Genomic DNA, 18271 nt, shown 5'->3' on the forward strand with positions numbered 1-18271 from the left:
AATCAATGATAGATATCATTAGACTAAAAAGTTGATTAATATTTTTTTAAAAAATAAAAATTTGAAACAATATTTGAGAAAGAACTAGAACTATAGTCCTTAAAGTAATAAAGTATATTTTTTTTTTATCACTACACCTAAGTACTTATTTAAATATTTGGTACAAAATACAATATTAATATAAGTTTTAAGCGAAAATAGTTTAAAATTTAATTTTTTTTAAATTTATTATATTATATGTATATTTATGTAAGTTTTATTTTTATTTTACATATTATATTTATCTTTTAAAATAATGCTTGTCATTTAGTGACAACATTTTTTATATATATTAAAATATTTATGTTATTTATTGTAATATAGATAAAATAATAATTTCAATAAATCACATAAATAAATATTTTAAAAAATAAAAAATATTGTCATTTTTTTAATTATATATCTTTATTATATAATTTAATTCTATAAAAAAACTACTTACCTGATTAAATAAAGTTAAATATAAATAAAAATGTTATTATAATAAATAACAAGAATATCTTAATATAAGTAAAAAAAATATTGTCATTAAATTATATATATAAATATTTGAAAAGATAAAAAAATAGTGATATTTTATAAAATTATAATTTATATAAAAAATATATACATTAAAAATTAAATTTATATTATATATTTACTATATAAAATAAGTTTTGAATAATGTAATAAATATACATAAGATTATAAAAATATAATATATAAAATAATAATAAAGCTTATATAAGTATACATATTCTAATTTATGCAAAAATAGAATTTAATCGTATATATTATGTTTTAAAAAATAATATATAAGATTATAAAAATATAATAAATTAAAAAATAATAAGTTTGAATTATGAACTCTTTTTGCATAAAACTTATATTAATAATATATTTTACATGAAATATTCATATGATCATGTGGGTGCAGTGATAAAGGAATGTGTCATTCACTCTAATGATTATGGTTCTAGTTCTTCCTCAAGTATTTTCTTATGTTCTTATTTTTTTTAAGAAAATATTAATTAACTTTCTAGTCTAATCAATATTTATCGCATTTGGGATATGATGAAATAGGATGAATTAAGACGAAATTCACTATTTCTTTATTTTTTTTTTATCGCCTAGAAAGAATAAGATGTTTCTTTTGTTCTTTCTTCAACCTCTCAGTAGGATTCAAACTCAGCTGAAGTTCTAACCATCTGTCAAAGAAAAAAGAACGAGTAGCTCTTGCAGGTTTATGAAGCATATAGGGATAACTCACAGGTTATACCAATCAAATTATTTTTTTTAATGTAAATCAAAATGTAAGTGAAAATAAAAATAACATTACTAGAAAGAAAATAAAAATGAATCTCTTGAATTGGAGTTAGAGACTCGAAATCAAGCGGACCTTTTTAATCTTCTAAGATCATTTTTGCGAACTTTGAATGGAAGTTAAATAATTTTTTGTGCAGCCTAATCTAATGTATTCATATTTTATTCAGGAGTTCCTAAATGGAACTAATTTTATCTTTTTTTATAGAGAAAAAGTATTATGTACTTAATCTAACAATTTTAAAAGGATATAATTGATTGCTATGATTAGTTGTTCTTATAGAAATGAGTTTTTGATTTGATTAATGGGGACTACAAACAAAAATTTATAACTATAGATATCTATTTATTTAATCAACGGTTAAAATCAACTCTGAGAACTAAGATAATGAACTTTAAAATATAGGAGGACTCAAATAGTAGATGAGAAAAAAAGAAAGGATTAATTTGATAAAATTAACAAAAACAAGGAAACGGATTTTACAATTAAGCATACTTTCTAAAATTATATTGAGAAATATTAGGCTTCATATGTTTAAATTTTTATCAATTCTCCTAACTGTTCTTCAATAAGCCATCACATTGAAGTCTTGGTTCCATGTTTCCTTTGGAATAAAACGTGTCTATTTGCAAACATTTCAATAGCAACGAACGGTGGTGTTGAGAATTGCAACCTCGTGCAAATTCTTCTTTGAACTTCAACGGATCCTGTTACACAGGACATTTATAGGTTCAATTCAGTTTACCTTTTGACAAATTTTCAACTAGAAGTGTTTGATTCTTAATTTACAAAATATACATTATAAATTTGTAGGTGTTTGAGAAAAGCTAAAAGAAAAGTACTTTTAAAAAAAAACAAAGTAGGTAATTTGATTTGAAGTGATGTGAAAAAAAAAAATTATTTTGCTTTCTTTTATTTATTTCCTCTCATAAGATTTTATTCCAAAACTTATTTAAAGTGACATATAGTATCGACAAATGGGAGGAAAAACAGTTGCAAGCATAAGCTACACAGTTGCAAACAGTATTTTTCAAAAAAAAAAAAAAAAGGAGTGCTGTAAGTTTAAAAATAGTTTTATATTTCATGTCTGCAGTTGAACATCAGCCATTTCTGAATAATTATATATGTAAAAATGATTGATGGATACTGTAATACACCTAGAGATAGAAAAAGAGAAGAAAGACAACTTACTTAGATAAGTCCGGTAGAATAGATAATATGACGTGAAAAAAAAAATCAAAATAAATGACGTATCCATATATAACTACTCAGCGTATATACAGTCACCAAAAGGAAACAATTGAACGGAGACAAACACCATCACATACAGAAAATAAATTATCTCCCAAATCAGGTCTCAGGCACTGGGTTTACTTCCACTCTTATACATGTTGTCAATGGCATTCTGTGCACAAAATAAAAATGCTGCAGTCAGTACTAGAAAATTAGATTTGAACGCAAAGCGATAACACAGAAATTCACGCTCGTAACTAACTAGAGGCTAACCCACACAATTCATTTCTACAACGGGCCTACACAGATACACACGAACATGCATTTTTCCAATACACGTTTGCATGTTTATTTAAACAAACGCAGAAGAAATTCAAAATTGCATAGGATTCAACTACCGTGTGGAGTGGTCTGATTTCACATCTGCTAGGACATAACTACGCACAAACATCTGAGCAGAAGCATTGTGTGTGTGTGTGTGGAGTGTGGACATAAATTGTGAGTTTAGATGAAAATATGTTGGCAACTTGGCCATGTGATAGTTTATAGTTTAAGTGGTTGCGACTACAAATGCATGTTCCAGATTTGCTCCTCACATAAATTGGGAACAAGTTTATTTGTGTGCCCTTTCCCATTTTTTAAACAATGATATTAAAGTATTAGTAGATAGGCTAAACCAACATCTATCTTGCACAACTATACTAGACTTTCCATTGCCAGGTCAATAAACACCATACAACCAACCACAAGACCATATTGATTTTGATCACACTGACTAGTGGCCAATACATTCAACAAAATCTGACTGAGATTTCCCAACCTTTTTATTTGTTGTTCAGTAATGAGGAAACAAAGAAAGAGGGAGGGGAAATAACATTCCATTTATAAAGGTTATCCACTTCAAGACCTATTCTATTCAATATGAAGTGAAATGCAATCCAGAGAATTTGACAACTTGTACCTGATAGTATTTAAGCAACTGTGGCCTCTTCTTCTTGTATGTTGGAGTGATAAGGTCACGTTCCATGTCAAATGGAATTGAGTCAAGGTGAACTGCTTTTATAAACTCAAAACCTTTCAACTGCCAAATACATCATCATCCCACAAAGCTTCAGGAAATGCACTTGTACAAAAACGTTTACATATAGGATAAGATCATTTAAAACCAGTGCAAGACCAGACAAAATATTTCATGTTAATATTATTGCCAAAAAAAGTTATTGTTTATTTGAAAAGTATATTGTATGTGAATTAAAAGAATCTTGATTGTTGGAGAAAGCAACTTTAGATTGAGGAGAAATTTTATCAAGCTACAGACATATACTCCAAATATAACAAATTAGAATAATGATAAGCAAAGTAAACTAAGTAAAAAAAAAACACCTTCTTTTCCTTCGCAATCTTTGAGAGCTCTTCAATTATGTAACTTTTTGCTCGAGCATCTTCACAGAGAGAATTGAAGTCCATGGATATACCATTTTCTTGGGCCCAATGTTCAAGTGCTTGCTTACTGGGGTTAACAACAGCCACAAGGAAGGCCTCAAAACTGTTTCCATAAACCCATATCTGAAATAGAGAACGCAGAACATTGTCAGCTCATAAAGTGAAACTTATTTAAAAGTTTGTTTCTATTTTTGCACTGGACTAAACCTTTTGACATCATCATTCATTTTTAGGCGTGGATGTTAGAACAAATAGTTGTACAGATACATGCCACAGGAATGGTCTTGGCTTTTGAACAAATGATGATACTGAACTACAGAAGGTGGACATTCACTAAATCACTAAGATAGATCAACATAGGACTATGTCCAACATACATGTGCACATGCTGACGAGAAAATTTCTATATTGTTAAAGAATAATATGTCCTACAAGAAGCAAATGCAATTTGATGTGTTTGGGGATGAAAGGTTAATATCCAAGCCTAAAAGTAGCAGTGCCTGCATAAACTAAAGCAAACTGGGGATCAGTCTGCTGCCTGTTTAGTTTGAACTTCATAATAAAAATATCAACCTAAACCAAGGAATTAGTCACCCACAATTGGTCCCGTTTGTCTCAGTTTTGTAATTCTTTCATGCACCAGTCAGTTCATCAGCTCTAGTAGTATATGAGTAACATTTTCTGATCTTCTACTTATTTTTCCAATTTGATTTTTGTAATAAATTTACTACAAGTTAGGACACCAAAACCATTGGAAGGAATAGGATTCTCAGGAGTCAGGACATACAGATTCAATAGAAGAAACTTGACCGTAAATATTCTCCAGGTTTTCGACAGCAACATATTCTCCTTGTGAAAGCTTAAATATATTCTTCTTCCGATCAATAATTTTCATGCTTCCATTAGGTTGCCACTCTCCAATATCCCCTGTTGAATATATCATTTGTGAATAAAAGGAAAATTGTGACCCAACCCAACAGCTAATATAAGAATATAAACCTCAATTTTGGAAAACATAAATGAAATAACCTGTATGGAACCATTCATCAATCAGAACCTCTTTAGTGAGGTCTTCACGTTTGTAGTACCCTGCAAACAAGGTTTTTCCCTTTACACAAATTTCTCCTCTTGGTGTACTTGCTAGGGCATCGTATCCCATTTCAGGAACAGATTCCAGGCAAACATCCACATTTGGTACAGGAGGGCCCACTGTTCCAAGCATTTCTATTTCATTTGGTAATGAGACAAAGGTTCCCGCACAGGTTTCAGTCAGACCTATTTTCATTTTAACAGAAGCACATCAAGGCCATAATCTAGTATAAGAACCATAAAGATGTCTACAATATCTTATGCATATATTTACAGAATTAGAGTGAGAAGACATCAGAATAACTTCCATGTATATTTCAGTCAGACATAATTTGTATTTATATTTATAAGAAATAAATCTAGAAGTATTAGCTAATTGCCATTTCCCTAATCAATTTAATCAAGAACAATTTTAGACCCATATAATTACCATTCAAAATCCAAAATTAGAATGTATAATATAAACATAAAAGTAGATTCTATTGTGTGCGCATGTTTGCACGTAAACGAATTACTTACACAAACTACCACTAATTAAACCTCCGCTAAGAAATATGTGAAAAGTCCTTGTACAACTTCAGATATGTGAAAAGTCCTATTACATTTAGTTAGTTTCAAACCAATTTTTGGTTTTCTTTTGAAATCCTGTGACTAAAATATCAAATAAGAACTTGTTTGTTAAATTTTAAGTGATTATGAGAAACACAATTTTAAAACTGGCTCCATTCTACCTAGTTTTCTTTTGAACTGTTACAGATACTCTTTAGAAATATTACAAGATCTGCAATTCTCAGATTAAAATACTACTATTTTTTTATAAAAAAATAATTTCAACTATGAGCATATATGTGTTCACAAGGAAATAGAATTAGCTTCAGATTCAAATCTGTCTTTCTTTTTTACTTTTGAAAATAATAATAAAAACAATTGTAAAACAAAAATAGTTTAGTTTAATAGGCATAACTAAAATGGGAGTATTTACAATTTGTTTAATAATATGATTCAAATAAAAATGATAGCATGGTGTAAGTTTTATTTTCATATTTTAAAAGAGCATACCATATCCCTGTAGGACATGAGCACAAGTCACCACCCGTAAGTAACCTTCCACATGTGCAGATAAAGGTGCTGCTCCAGACAAAATAAGACGTACTCTACCCCCTAAACCTTGCTTTACCTGATCAAGTAGTAAAATTGTGATTAGTAAAAAATCCTGTCATACCAAGGGGCTGGGAAGTTCAAATTTTATAAATTTTAAAACCTTGTCAAACACAATTTTATCAAGAAGTGGAGATGCTTCTCCATGTCTAAGCCCTTTCTTCATGTTATTAAGCTTACTGCAATAAAAAAAAAAAAAAAGAATATTCAAGTGCCTAATGAGAGGCCACCAGTGATTTACATACAAGTACAATCTAATAAAAATTCATATTAATCTAATATGAATTTGTAAGTGAATTCATATGGGAACAATCTTAGTTCCCTAATATCTTACAGAGGATTCATGACAGTTCATTGCAGGTTTGTCATGATTTCACCAATACTCAAGTCAAGAAACTATTTAAAAAAGCAGCACTTACTATGAATAAGCAAAGTTGAATAATGTCTTCTTCAAGAAGCCCCCAGAAGAAATCTTCTGCGTCAAACCTGTGTATCAGACAGGGGTTGAGAGTCAATGCAATTTTTTCCCAGTTGGGAAGGGGGAGGAAGAAAAATGAAAAAGAAAAGTAAGAAAAATGCTACTCCATTGATCAATAAATCATTTGCAGAGTAGCTTTGTCCTACTGAAATCATAATTTTACCATCAAAATTATATGATTATGGAAAGATCATCAAACTGTCAACAATAATGAGAATTTTCATGAGTTTACCTGAGTACACTCTATCAAGCACACGGGGAACAGCACAGAAAATAGTTGGTTTTAGTTCGCCAACATCTTCAATTAACAATTTGACATCCTACAGCCATTGAGTAAATGATGATCATATTCCAAATCCAAAGTTCAATTATTACATCAAATGTTCATTTCGTAATGACAGATATACTACATATACTCACCCCACGCCAGAAACCTATTGAAGCACCATGCCATATGAATGTCTCCTCAATGACCCTATCAAATATATGTGCAAGTGGAAGGTATGATATGTATACATCCTTCTCAGTCAACTGCAAGGAAGGAAAAAGGACGGAAGATTACGAGTCAAAGAAAGGATAGTTAAGCATTCCTGTATGATATCCTAAAACTGAAAGGGGAACTATTATCAGTAACTTGAATGAAATGAAATTGCATATTGAGAGTTCTCAGTATATTCATGTATTTTCGAGGTTAATGCAGGAGTAGTGAAACAAAACGACATACTTGTTCATTTACACTCTCCAACAGTCGCTTAACCCCAGCTAAGAGAGTAATAATACTCTCATTTGATATCAACACTCCCTTGGGGTCACCAGTAGTTCCACTAGTATACATTATTGTACAGATGTCACTCCTTTTCTTAATAGGAAGATCAAAACTCTGATTTTGACCCTGTGGCAGATATTAAAAAATGAATTAGGAATGGGAACCACAAAATATCCAAAGAAGCAAAAGACATAATTACTTCCAAGAGGTCATGACTGAAATTAACCTCAGAAAAATAAATTCCAATGTATATGTATCTGCATAAATTGGTCCAACCAAACAATCCCCAAGTTTCCATTTACAAGATATCATCCTTATTTTTTTCATTTCCATTGCACAAAAAAGTTGTATTAATTAATTGTTTTCCACATATGCCACTATTTTGCCAACTGCAGGTGGATCAAGCTTGTGATACATCTTTTCTGTCTAGAAATTACAGATAATGCCAAGTATATACAATTTGTGGATAAAGCATAATAGTACTTGAAATGAATAACCCACCACTTGTAAGAATTCATCCCATGAATATATTTCCAACCCAGAATTTTCAACTTCTTGCTTTTGTTCAGGGGTAACCTTTCCGAAGCTTACAATTGCTGAAACAAAGACATAAAAATGAATGCTTCTTTCTGAAGCATAAGCATTTTAGGAAAGAAAGGAGAGAATCGACAAAACTAACTCTTGAGATACTTTGTTGCATTTGGAAATGTCTTCAATAGCTGAAAAGTTTCAAAAACAAATATATGGGTAAGACTGACTATTTACAAAAGAATGTACACAGCTCTCAAATTCTTCCTAACAATTAAACTGCTATAAAACGGTGTGTTTTGAAGGAGAACCTCAGGTATTTTCTTTTCTTCTGCAAATGCAATTGAGACCTCTGCATGGCATATAATAAACTCTATAGCCCCAGCACCTATGTCATATGAATGAGTGTCAAAGCAAATGATAAATATAAGTTCAATTTGAAAAATGAATATCTGTACAACGAGATATTCTCCCAGTACCATGCACCATTTGAGTTTACTGCATGGCAGTTAACTTCAAAAAACTTATCATTGTTAGAAAAGTTTTCACAATTTTAGGAAAGTGACAGGTTTTAGTGTAAGTTCTTTACTTGCATTATTTTTCAAAAGGACTTTGTCCGTAAATTAGGTGAGAATTTCAATAGGAAACAGATTAGTGAACTTACTTATTTGTTGAGAAAATTTACAAAATAAAAAAAATTACAAAATAGTCACAAAAGTTCTCAATAGATGTTTGAATTTAGCACTTAACATAATTTTTCAAAAAGATGTACATAAAACAGGTTAAGTTTTTCAAAAGTTCATAAAGTAGTGAACTTATTATTTGGTGGTAAAAGTTACTTGAAAATGTCACATGGCCATAAATGTTGTAACTTTTCACACAACATTAAAGCTTTTGAGACTATTGTCCCTTGATAGTAGCAACTCTTGTGCACAACAGATATGGAAAGCAAGGTTGACTGCAATTCATGTTGTAGAAACATTTTAATGAAGCTGTGAACATACCCAAGGTATCATATAAAGGAACACAATAAAGTCCATGAGCATTGCAAGCCTGCAATTATTTGCCAATATGTTAAAAACCATCAAGTGGAAGAAGTTAGTTCAGCAACATTATTGTTAGGGGAGCAGGGATACCCATATCCGGCACAACCTAAGAATAGAGCAACAATTAAAAGAAGTGGAACTCTCTGCAGAGAGTAGATATTCAATATAAGAAATAAAGCTTCAATCAAGAAATACCTTATTCTCCTTTAAGCTCAATAATGACTACAAAAATCCAACTACCAAAGGAACAATACGTAGACATAGAAATAACAATAAATACTCAGCACAAAATAGAAGCAAACATCAACATATCAACATCTAAATAATACAATAGAAACCTCCAACATATAGATTGAGCAGAAAAACTAAGACGGAAAAAACTCGGAAGAAAACAGGGGAAGCAAATTCAAAATACAATGTACCTGCATGCTCATAATCCATTCTGCAGAATTAGCACCGTAAATACCACATTTTACACCCTGCAAACCAGCAATATATGAATTAAGCTGAAAAGAACAAATTGCTAGAAACTATAAATATAATCATATGCAAATATGAAATATCAAAATCATATAAAATAAGGACCCAATATGCAAACTTAGGTGCAAAAGGACATCTGTGTCAAAGAGCCAAGCACTTGAACTCGCATGACCATGGTTCTGATTCACACTTGAGTTATTCATGCACATGCAGATAGCCACATTACCAAGAACATATGGTGCTTGAATTTTGTCAATGGCATCAAAGCATGTAAATTACACGTCAATGGTGGTTGTAACTTGTAAACAATGAGCAAGTAAACAACTCAACATGTACTGTAAATCCAAGAATTTGGAATGACATAATATACTACTGAAACAACTTGGAAAAATGCTTCATTTTCTGGTAAGAAAGACACAGCTGACTTACTTCTCCATAACCACAGCTGCGGATAGAATTCCCAACTTTCATCACCTGGTCATATACTTCTTTGTATGTTAGCCACTTGTACTTGCCCGGCTATGCAGAAAAAAGAAACAAAAGAGCATTCAAGTCAGTTAAAAGCCAAAAATGATTAAGCAATGTCAAGAAAATTTCCAGAACACAAGACTTAATCGGTAAATGAGACTTCACCTTCCCATCCACAATTTCCCGGCGACCAAGCATTGGATTTGATGGATATTTCTCAACAGACAATCTGCAAAAGTACCACACAAACACATTCAGAACTGAATTGACTAATACTTTAGCAATACAAGCCCTAAATTCGGTTTATTGAAACAGAGATCTGGAGTAACACATGTCGTGGACTTTGAATCCTAAATTAAGTAAAATGAAACCGTAATCCAACATTTATTTCAATGTTGGAAGAAAAAAAGAAGGTGGAGAAACCGAAAAACAAGCTCTCATTTACGAAATTAATACTTTGAATGCTCTAAATGATAGCTCCATTGAAAGTCTGCCTCACTCGACAGTCTGATACAGATCAGAGAGCTTTGCTAGGCAAGTTAGCAAAACAATTCAAGAAATTAAAATTAGCGTATCCGATTGTACTTAATTAGTGGAAATATATCTTCTGGTAGTGAACGTAAAAAGCAACAACGATCATAGCATGGAGCAACAAAAGCTTTCAACTGAAGTCAAATCTGGAAATCCAGATTCCATGAAATTAAGTTGAGCAGATTATTGATCGGATCTCTGCATCGAAATTGAAAGAAGAAAATGAAGAGATGTGAAATTGAAGTGATGAACTAACCGAAAAACGTCCCAGCAACTATTGAGACCTTGGATAGGAGCAGGGAATCCATCCTTGGCGAAGAGGCTACGATAGACAGGTCCTCTCGAAGGCCTTCCTTCGCTCGCCTCCTTCGCCTTCTCGACCTCGATGATGAATCTCTTCTGTGCCATCGCTGACTATTCTATTCCTCTTTCAGTAATAATCACGGAAGAGAAGAGAATTTATACGGAAGTTCGGTGAAGTTTGTGACTCGTGCGAATGCCGGTTTTGACTTGCACGTAGAGAGAATGGTGTGGTGGAGAACCTGCCCCTGCCTCTTGCGTTGGCGTCACTCTGTTCTCGTATAGACTTCTACTTCTAGATGAATTAGGTTTGAGCTGGTCAACAAACTCTGAACCAATTCTGCAATATTGTCTTAATTGATTGGGATGCTTTTCTTTTGGATATCACTTGCGTTTTTTTTTTTTTCTTTTAAAGGCAATAGTTTAATAACTTTTTTATTCATTATGTTTCAAGTTTTAACTTTTTTTGTTTAAGAAACATTAATGTTTTTTTAATTTTTAATTTTAAAATGATTTAATGTCTTTTGCCTCATTATATTTTGTAATTATTTTACATTAGTATATTAGATTTTAAAAGTTTTATTTTGATTTTTTATATTTTCAAAATGTATCACTTTATTTCTTTTTTTAATTTTTCATTAGAAATTTTTTATTAAATTTTCATTTTAAAAATAATTTAACGTAATTTTTGGTCCATTATATTTTGAAGTTGTTTCGCTTTGAATATATTAAATTTTAAAATTTTATTTTGATCCTTTTTGGTTTTAAAATGTATTATTTTGATCATAGAGGTTAAGAAAAAAACTAACATTTTTAACAAAAAATTGAAAAGAAAAACAAAACAATATATTTCAAAAATATAAAAGAATTATAATGAAACTTTTAAAATATAATGTACCAAAATGAAATAACTATCAAATATAATAGATAGAAAATAACATTAATACTTAATATTTTAATTTTTTTTCAAACCAAAATTTTGAATTTCATAACAAAATTAAAAATTTTGGAATAAAAATATTAAAAATAATTTAGGTTTGGCAACCATAAAATAAAGGATAAATAATCACTTTTGTTCTTTAATATATAATTAACTAATTAATGCGTCCCGTAAAGATGAAAATATAAAGTTTAGTTTCGGAAAGTGTAAAAAGTGACAAATACATATGACTGTTAACTTCCGTCTGTCACCGTTAATAAAATAGTCTACATGGCACAGAGGAACAAAATTATCAATGAAATGATTGTTAATGCGATCATTTCTAATTATTAGCATAGAGACATATTTGCTATATAAATTTTTTTATTTTTTGTCTTATCACTCCACTAACAAATGTGTCAAAAATACAAAATTTAATTCTAAAAGTGTAAAATGTACAATAAATATATTCAAACGTTAATAGTAGATTGTGACTAATTATTATGATTTGAAAAAATTTATAATGATTGTGACAATTTTTTTTAATAAACTCGTAAATTAAATTGAGTCTAAAAGAAAAAAGAATACTCATTTTATAAACTATAAATAATTTTTTTACACTCCCATGCTTGATGAAAAGGTTCAAGTAAAAAAAAATATGTATTATAAAACAATATAGTTAAATTCGATTCATGAATAATTTTTAGGAAAAATTGTAACTGGAATGATACTTTTAATTTGTAAAAAACACTCACCTCCTTTTGAATGTCTTTTTTAATGTTATGATTTTTTAAATGATCAGTCAAAAAAATTGTGTATGATTTAAAAAAAAAATCAACAAATTTTTATTATTATAATTTGTAATTTGATGTCATTACATATACTAATAGACATTCTTATTTTATTTTGAAAAATCTATCAAAAAATAATAATTAAATAAATAGTATTTGATTAACCAAAAACAATTTTCTTATCATTTTACAGTCATTTTTTTTATGTTGATAGCATTTATTCAAGAATTAACAACAAATGAATTTTTTTTTGTAGTTGAAGAAAAGTAAAAAGAATTCGATAAAGTAATAAAAAATTCACTTCCATTATTTCTTTGTGACTTGTGAGATATTACTTTATATGATAAATTTATTTTGTATTTTTTTACTAGTAAAATACTATATTAACCTTTATATTTATGTTATACATATTATAAATTATGAGAATATATAAGTAAAATTTTATATACATGATAATATGAGGACCCTACGGGACGGGGAGCATAGTCCTTGTCCCCGAATTAGCTGTGGGGGATTTTTTTATCTCCATCCCTATCCTTGTGGGGAATTTTTCCCCGACCACATGACCCCAGATGGGGCAACCCCCGTGGGGATCCCCGAGTTACGAAAAGAATTGTCATGCCTACATCTTAAAGAAAGCCCATAGATAGGATATCCATAATATTCTATCCTCTAGGTTTCGGGTGGAACATTTATGAGTTAGGATGATGGATTATTTCTTAATATTGTGAAGTTGGTTTCCCGGTGGGACTTCGGGATTGGTTCCTCTTAGTGTGAAAGTAGCTCCTCCCAATATCACAGGGAAAGTGTCTGTTGAAGTGATCATGATTTTGGATCTTATTTATGTTTCAGTTATGGATATCTTTTACACAATATTATTTTATAAATTTGTTTTTTCATTGAACAATTGAAACTTTTGAAATATTTTATCAAACAACTTTTAGCTTAAAAATAATTTTTAAGTTAAAAAATTAAAATTGACAAATAATTTTGATTTTTTTATTCTTATTTTAATTTTAACTTAAAAGTAACTTATCACTTCAAGATAAACCAGACCAAATGAACTAATATGGGTCATTGGGCTTAAGGACCCAACATAACAAGCTCTAAATTTTTTGTGTAAATTTAATTGAAAATTTTGACTTTTCATCATTCTTAAGAATGATGAAAATAGAAGCCATAAAAATAAAAAAAATGAATTAAAATAAAATATAAAAGGTATGAGTCCCAAAAAAAAATATTTTTCTTCTTCCTTCTAAACACGCTCTAAAAAAGATGAAAATATTTAAAGAAATACACACTTTTTAAGTATGTATAATTAATTTTAGTGAGACCTTAAACAATTATTAGACTTTAAAGTTTAAACTAAACTTTAGAACATTTTATATGTTTAGTTTTTCTCACAAATCATCTTAAATATGATAAGGAATGAATCTAAAGATAAATTATTTCTCTCAAGATATTTGAAATGTTTATTTGATATAGTAGTAAAAAAAAATAGTGGCTAAAATGATATAGCTCATAACGTTAATAAAAATAGTTTGTATACGTTCAAAGAAACTTTTGAATGAAAGGTATGACAGTGATTAGTCCAACTTATTTTTAGCTAAGTTTTTACTTATAAGTTATTGATAAAAATTCTTAAAAATATAAGTAATTTATTTTTAGAGAACAATTTATCAATGTAGTTTTTTAAAAAGCTACAAAATCTGGTTTAAGAGAATTTTTTCCGAAGCTTATTTTAAAATAGCCATTGTTCGAATCCGTATGGGAACTTATATACTTTTGTTTATCGTTTTACATATTATATTAATCCAAGATCTATTTATTTTAAAATCCATGATGCTTTTATAATTGTTTATAAATATGATTAGAAAATGAAATGAAAAGTTGTTTTACGCAATATTTTTTTTTTATTTTACAGATATACTTTTTCATGGGATAAGATAGTTTTAAATAAAACTATTATTTTATTTTGTTTTCACCAAATTTAAGGAGCTTTCAAGTAAAATAAAATAAAATTGACAAACAACTTTTTGTTTTTATTTTAAGCTTTTATTTTTAACTTCAACTTTAAAGTACCTTGTAAGTTTAAAATAAGCTGGGTCAAATATGGTAATCGGAAGAATGGAAGTGCTTACTTGAGCTCCATCTTTTTTGTAAATATGCTTTACATTCTATTTTCAAGGGCATAACAAAACAACATAATATGTTTTAAATGAATTTAGGTTTTGTGATCATCAACCAACCTGATTATGTTTTTATGTGTTCCCATCAAAGTTGGGCGTTGGGCGTTGGGCATTGGGTAGAGGTTGACACTGCATAGTCTAAAATGTACTATGTTTCTCGCCCTACTTCTGCTGTTGTAGCACGTATACTTATGTTGTTAGGTTCAACTGTTAACGTCTGATAATTCACCAACACTAATTGCTCAAAGAGCTAGGAAACTGATTTCTAAAGTCAATTCAAATCCGATACAATATACTGCTACTACGTAGAAACTGTCAAACTCTCTCTCTCTCTTATTACATTATACTCCCTTCCTCCCAAAATTATTATAGTTTTAATCTTTAAAAAAAATTCAAATTAACCTATCTTATCACTTTTTAATCAGATTTTTAAATATTTATTTCAATTTTATCCAATAATAAATAACATTATCTTGTAAGACTTAATAATACATTTATTAAATTTAAGAGAAAGAATAAAAATATTCCCTTACAAATCTCAATTCTCTTCTAATACCATTTATAAGTTCTTGATACATCACGATAACTTGTTGGGGGTATTTGTCGCGATCGTAACAATATATTTTTGCATCAACCAAAATTTTTACCAAAGAAAAATTTCTTTATTTTTGCATCAGCCAAAATTTTTACCAAAGAAAAATTTCTTCCTTTGTCCAATTACTTCTGCGTTAAGTTCAGTCTATTGCTAACCTTAAAATAAGATAATTATTCTTATCGCGGAGCTTGTGTGTCCTTACATTCATCTCACTCGTCATTATTTGACTGCAGGCCCTACAACCATGATTTATGGTGGGAATTTTTTTAATGTGTAAAATCGATGGTAGAGATTTTGGGCAATCGTTTTCACTACTAACACAGACAAGATTTTAAATTTGAATTAAATTAAAACTTAGAAAAAACATTTAAAAGAAGTAAAAATTAACAAAATGAATTTAAATTAAATATTAATTACAGAATAAATATCAGGACTTAGTAATTCTTAAAAATACTTTCATTAAAAAAGAATGGATGAAAATTTATAATTTAAAAAAAATTCTATTAAGTAAAAGAGAATTGGAGAGAAATGAGCAATGAATGAGTTTTTGTGCAGCTACCAAATTACATAACAATCACATGCATTTCAAATGAGTCGACTCGAAGACACCAAAAAATCATTTTCACTCTCTAAATCTGGCATCCATGATCGATGGCAATGGCATGTTCTATGGGCAATTTCCCATTCCATACCTCTCTCACCACTCACCAAGCAACCACCTCATTCATCGCATTCTTTCATAAAGCAATTAGAAATATGTGAGGGGGGCATGGGGCCTCCATAATTTATTTTTTTCCATTATCTCCTACGAAACCACGTGCAATTCCACATGCTTTTCAAGAATAAATAAATTCTGAACCACATTACCTCGATGTTGTGTTATTCGTTTTTTTATTCATAAATATCAATTATAGATATAATTTTTTTTTATAAAAACTCATGTATCTTGTAATCAATTGAGCTAAAATCTTGACTGTGTTGTTCAAAATATGGTTGTACATAATATGTCAATTTTTGCATACAATTCTGATAAACAATACATCTGAATAATTTATACAAGTGTGATTCATTCGAGTAGTTTTTAATCGGATTAAGATATCTGTAGATAAGTACGAATCTCGTGTATTATATAAAATACTTATCAATAATAATAAAATATAAATTAAAATGTAACAAAGGTATTTAAAATTGAAAATTTTTAATCTTAAAAATTACTTAATTAAAGAAATTTTACTTTAACAATAATTTACAAATATATCATTATATTCAAGATTAATTAATTGGATAAATTTAACTGCATCAAGGAAATTAAAAAATATTTTAAAGAATTTTTTAATTTAATAAAAAATCTCATGAAATGTGTTATAAAATAAGAAAAATACGGGATTCATCGAACAAAAACCTATAAACTTTATTTCTCTTTAAAAAGTAACAACTTAAAATTTATATAACAGGTGGATTAGTGATGAGAATATATCTGTGAAGAAACAAGTCAATTATAAAAAAAAATAAAAATGATACCTTACGAAAAATATCAAAAGAAAAACATGAGTAGTTGCGTGGCTACAACGGGAATTGAATTTTAAGGTCAAAGGATTTATTGATTCCAAATGAATTTCTATTAAATTATTGTATTTTTTTATCAGTATATTAATTAATATATAGGCTATGCATTCCGTTTAATTTAGCGAATTTTAATTTCCAAATTAGTAAGATTATTAAAATTTCAGCCGATATAAAAGTCTCTCGTTAGTGGTTACCATTGATATTATGATTGTTGCATTACCTCTCTTATTTAAGTTCTGATAATACGGCAGCAAGGTGGCAATGTCTGGATCTAATTGTTCAACACTACTTTGAACTTTTCAATCTTTCTAGAGGACTCAACCACTTCAATACCATTTTCCTTTAAACGGCTAAAGATTTTTAAAATTCAGGAAATAAAATAAAACTTCAAACACCGACTGATACGTACAGGTATGAAAAAACATCAATAATCACTTATTTTAATTATTATGAAAGTCAATAAAATTATGTTAAAATTTATTGATAGAATAAAAAATATTATGTATTATTTTTTATTTGTTAAAAACTATTAAACAAAAAAATAAGATATTCATAATTTTATTATTTTAAAAAATATTTTTCTTAAGTAACGACTTAGTGGATTGTTCACTGAGAATTAATTGCTAAGGTGAAATTTGTTTCAAGTTGTAAAAATTTATTCTCGGGAATGAGTTTGGAAATATAGCATTCTTATCTGAAATATAAGATATAAAAAATTATTTCCAAGCATGAAGAATCTATATCACACATGATTTTTTCTCTTTTTATTTCTGCGTAAAAAGGTGAGTTTTATATTCTCGTCAGAATAAAAATTATTTTCTAAAACAACTTTCCACTTCTCTTTTATTTTTAACTGAAAATATTCCAAGAAATACTAATTAGGAAAACTAAATATCTTAATTTATTTGGACGGTCAATTAATGATTAATTAACAGAAAGATGAAAATTATTAATTTTGAAAAATAGAAAAATTAAATGTTCAAATATAAAAATAAAAAAATCAAAATCACAATTATAAGACCAAAATTATAATTTAATTTTTTTTTCTCTTTCATATTTCATTCTTTTTTCACCATTATTTATACTTTTCCCCCCTCCCCTACCCTAAACATACGTACATCACTTTTCCTCATTAATCACAACTTAAAAAATAAACATGTTGGCTTTACTCATTTTTTTTAAACCAAAATTATCCTCCAATTGAAAACCGAATATTTTCTATGTACTAACTAACGAGTGACGAGCATATACCTTCTTGTGTTCAGCTAATTTAAAGACTCGTCTATATTTGTTGTACCAAACCACGCAGGCTACCATCACCAGATTTCATTACAGGCAGTTGCTTTCTC

At 28.9% G+C, this 18271-nt stretch overlaps 1 protein-coding gene across 1 annotated transcript; it reads right to left on the minus strand.

Moving 5' to 3' along the window:
- Positions 1-2508: 2508 nt before the first annotated feature.
- LOC114425407 (long chain acyl-CoA synthetase 4-like) lies at positions 2509-11194 on the minus strand. Its single transcript, XM_028392329.1, has 19 exons — positions 10819-11194; positions 10197-10260; positions 9993-10082; positions 9506-9562; positions 9042-9090; positions 8349-8425; positions 8189-8228; positions 8011-8105; positions 7468-7635; positions 7164-7274; positions 6976-7063; positions 6685-6751; positions 6369-6444; positions 6167-6284; positions 5048-5293; positions 4806-4945; positions 3959-4141; positions 3537-3656; positions 2509-2747 (listed from the first exon to the last, which is right to left on the minus strand). The coding sequence occupies exons 1-19, from the start codon at positions 10968-10970 to the stop codon at positions 2700-2702; spliced, it is 1989 nt and encodes a 662-aa protein (XP_028248130.1). The 5' UTR covers positions 10971-11194; the 3' UTR covers positions 2509-2699.
- Between the last annotated feature and the right edge of the window lie 7077 nt (positions 11195-18271).

The sequence above is a fragment of the Glycine soja genome, chromosome 1, assembly GCF_004193775.1.
Source record: "Glycine soja cultivar W05 chromosome 1, ASM419377v2, whole genome shotgun sequence".
NCBI classification, from domain to species: domain Eukaryota; kingdom Viridiplantae; phylum Streptophyta; class Magnoliopsida; order Fabales; family Fabaceae; genus Glycine; species Glycine soja.

What these genes read in the sequence shown, in the direction of transcription:
- LOC114425407 (XM_028392329.1), bottom strand. Translation starts at nt 10,970, where the DNA reads ATGGCACAGAAGAGATTCATCATCGAGGTCGAGAAGGCGAAGGAGGCG. An exon ending in AGTTGCTGGGACGTTTTTCG is followed by an intron (nt 10,261 to 10,818) that starts GTTAGTTCATCA and finishes GTACTTTTGCAG; the next exon opens with ATTGTCTGTTGAGAAATATC. An exon ending in GGGAAATTGTGGATGGGAAG is followed by an intron (nt 10,083 to 10,196) that starts GTGAAGTCTCAT and finishes TTTTCTGCATAG; the next exon opens with CCGGGCAAGTACAAGTGGCT.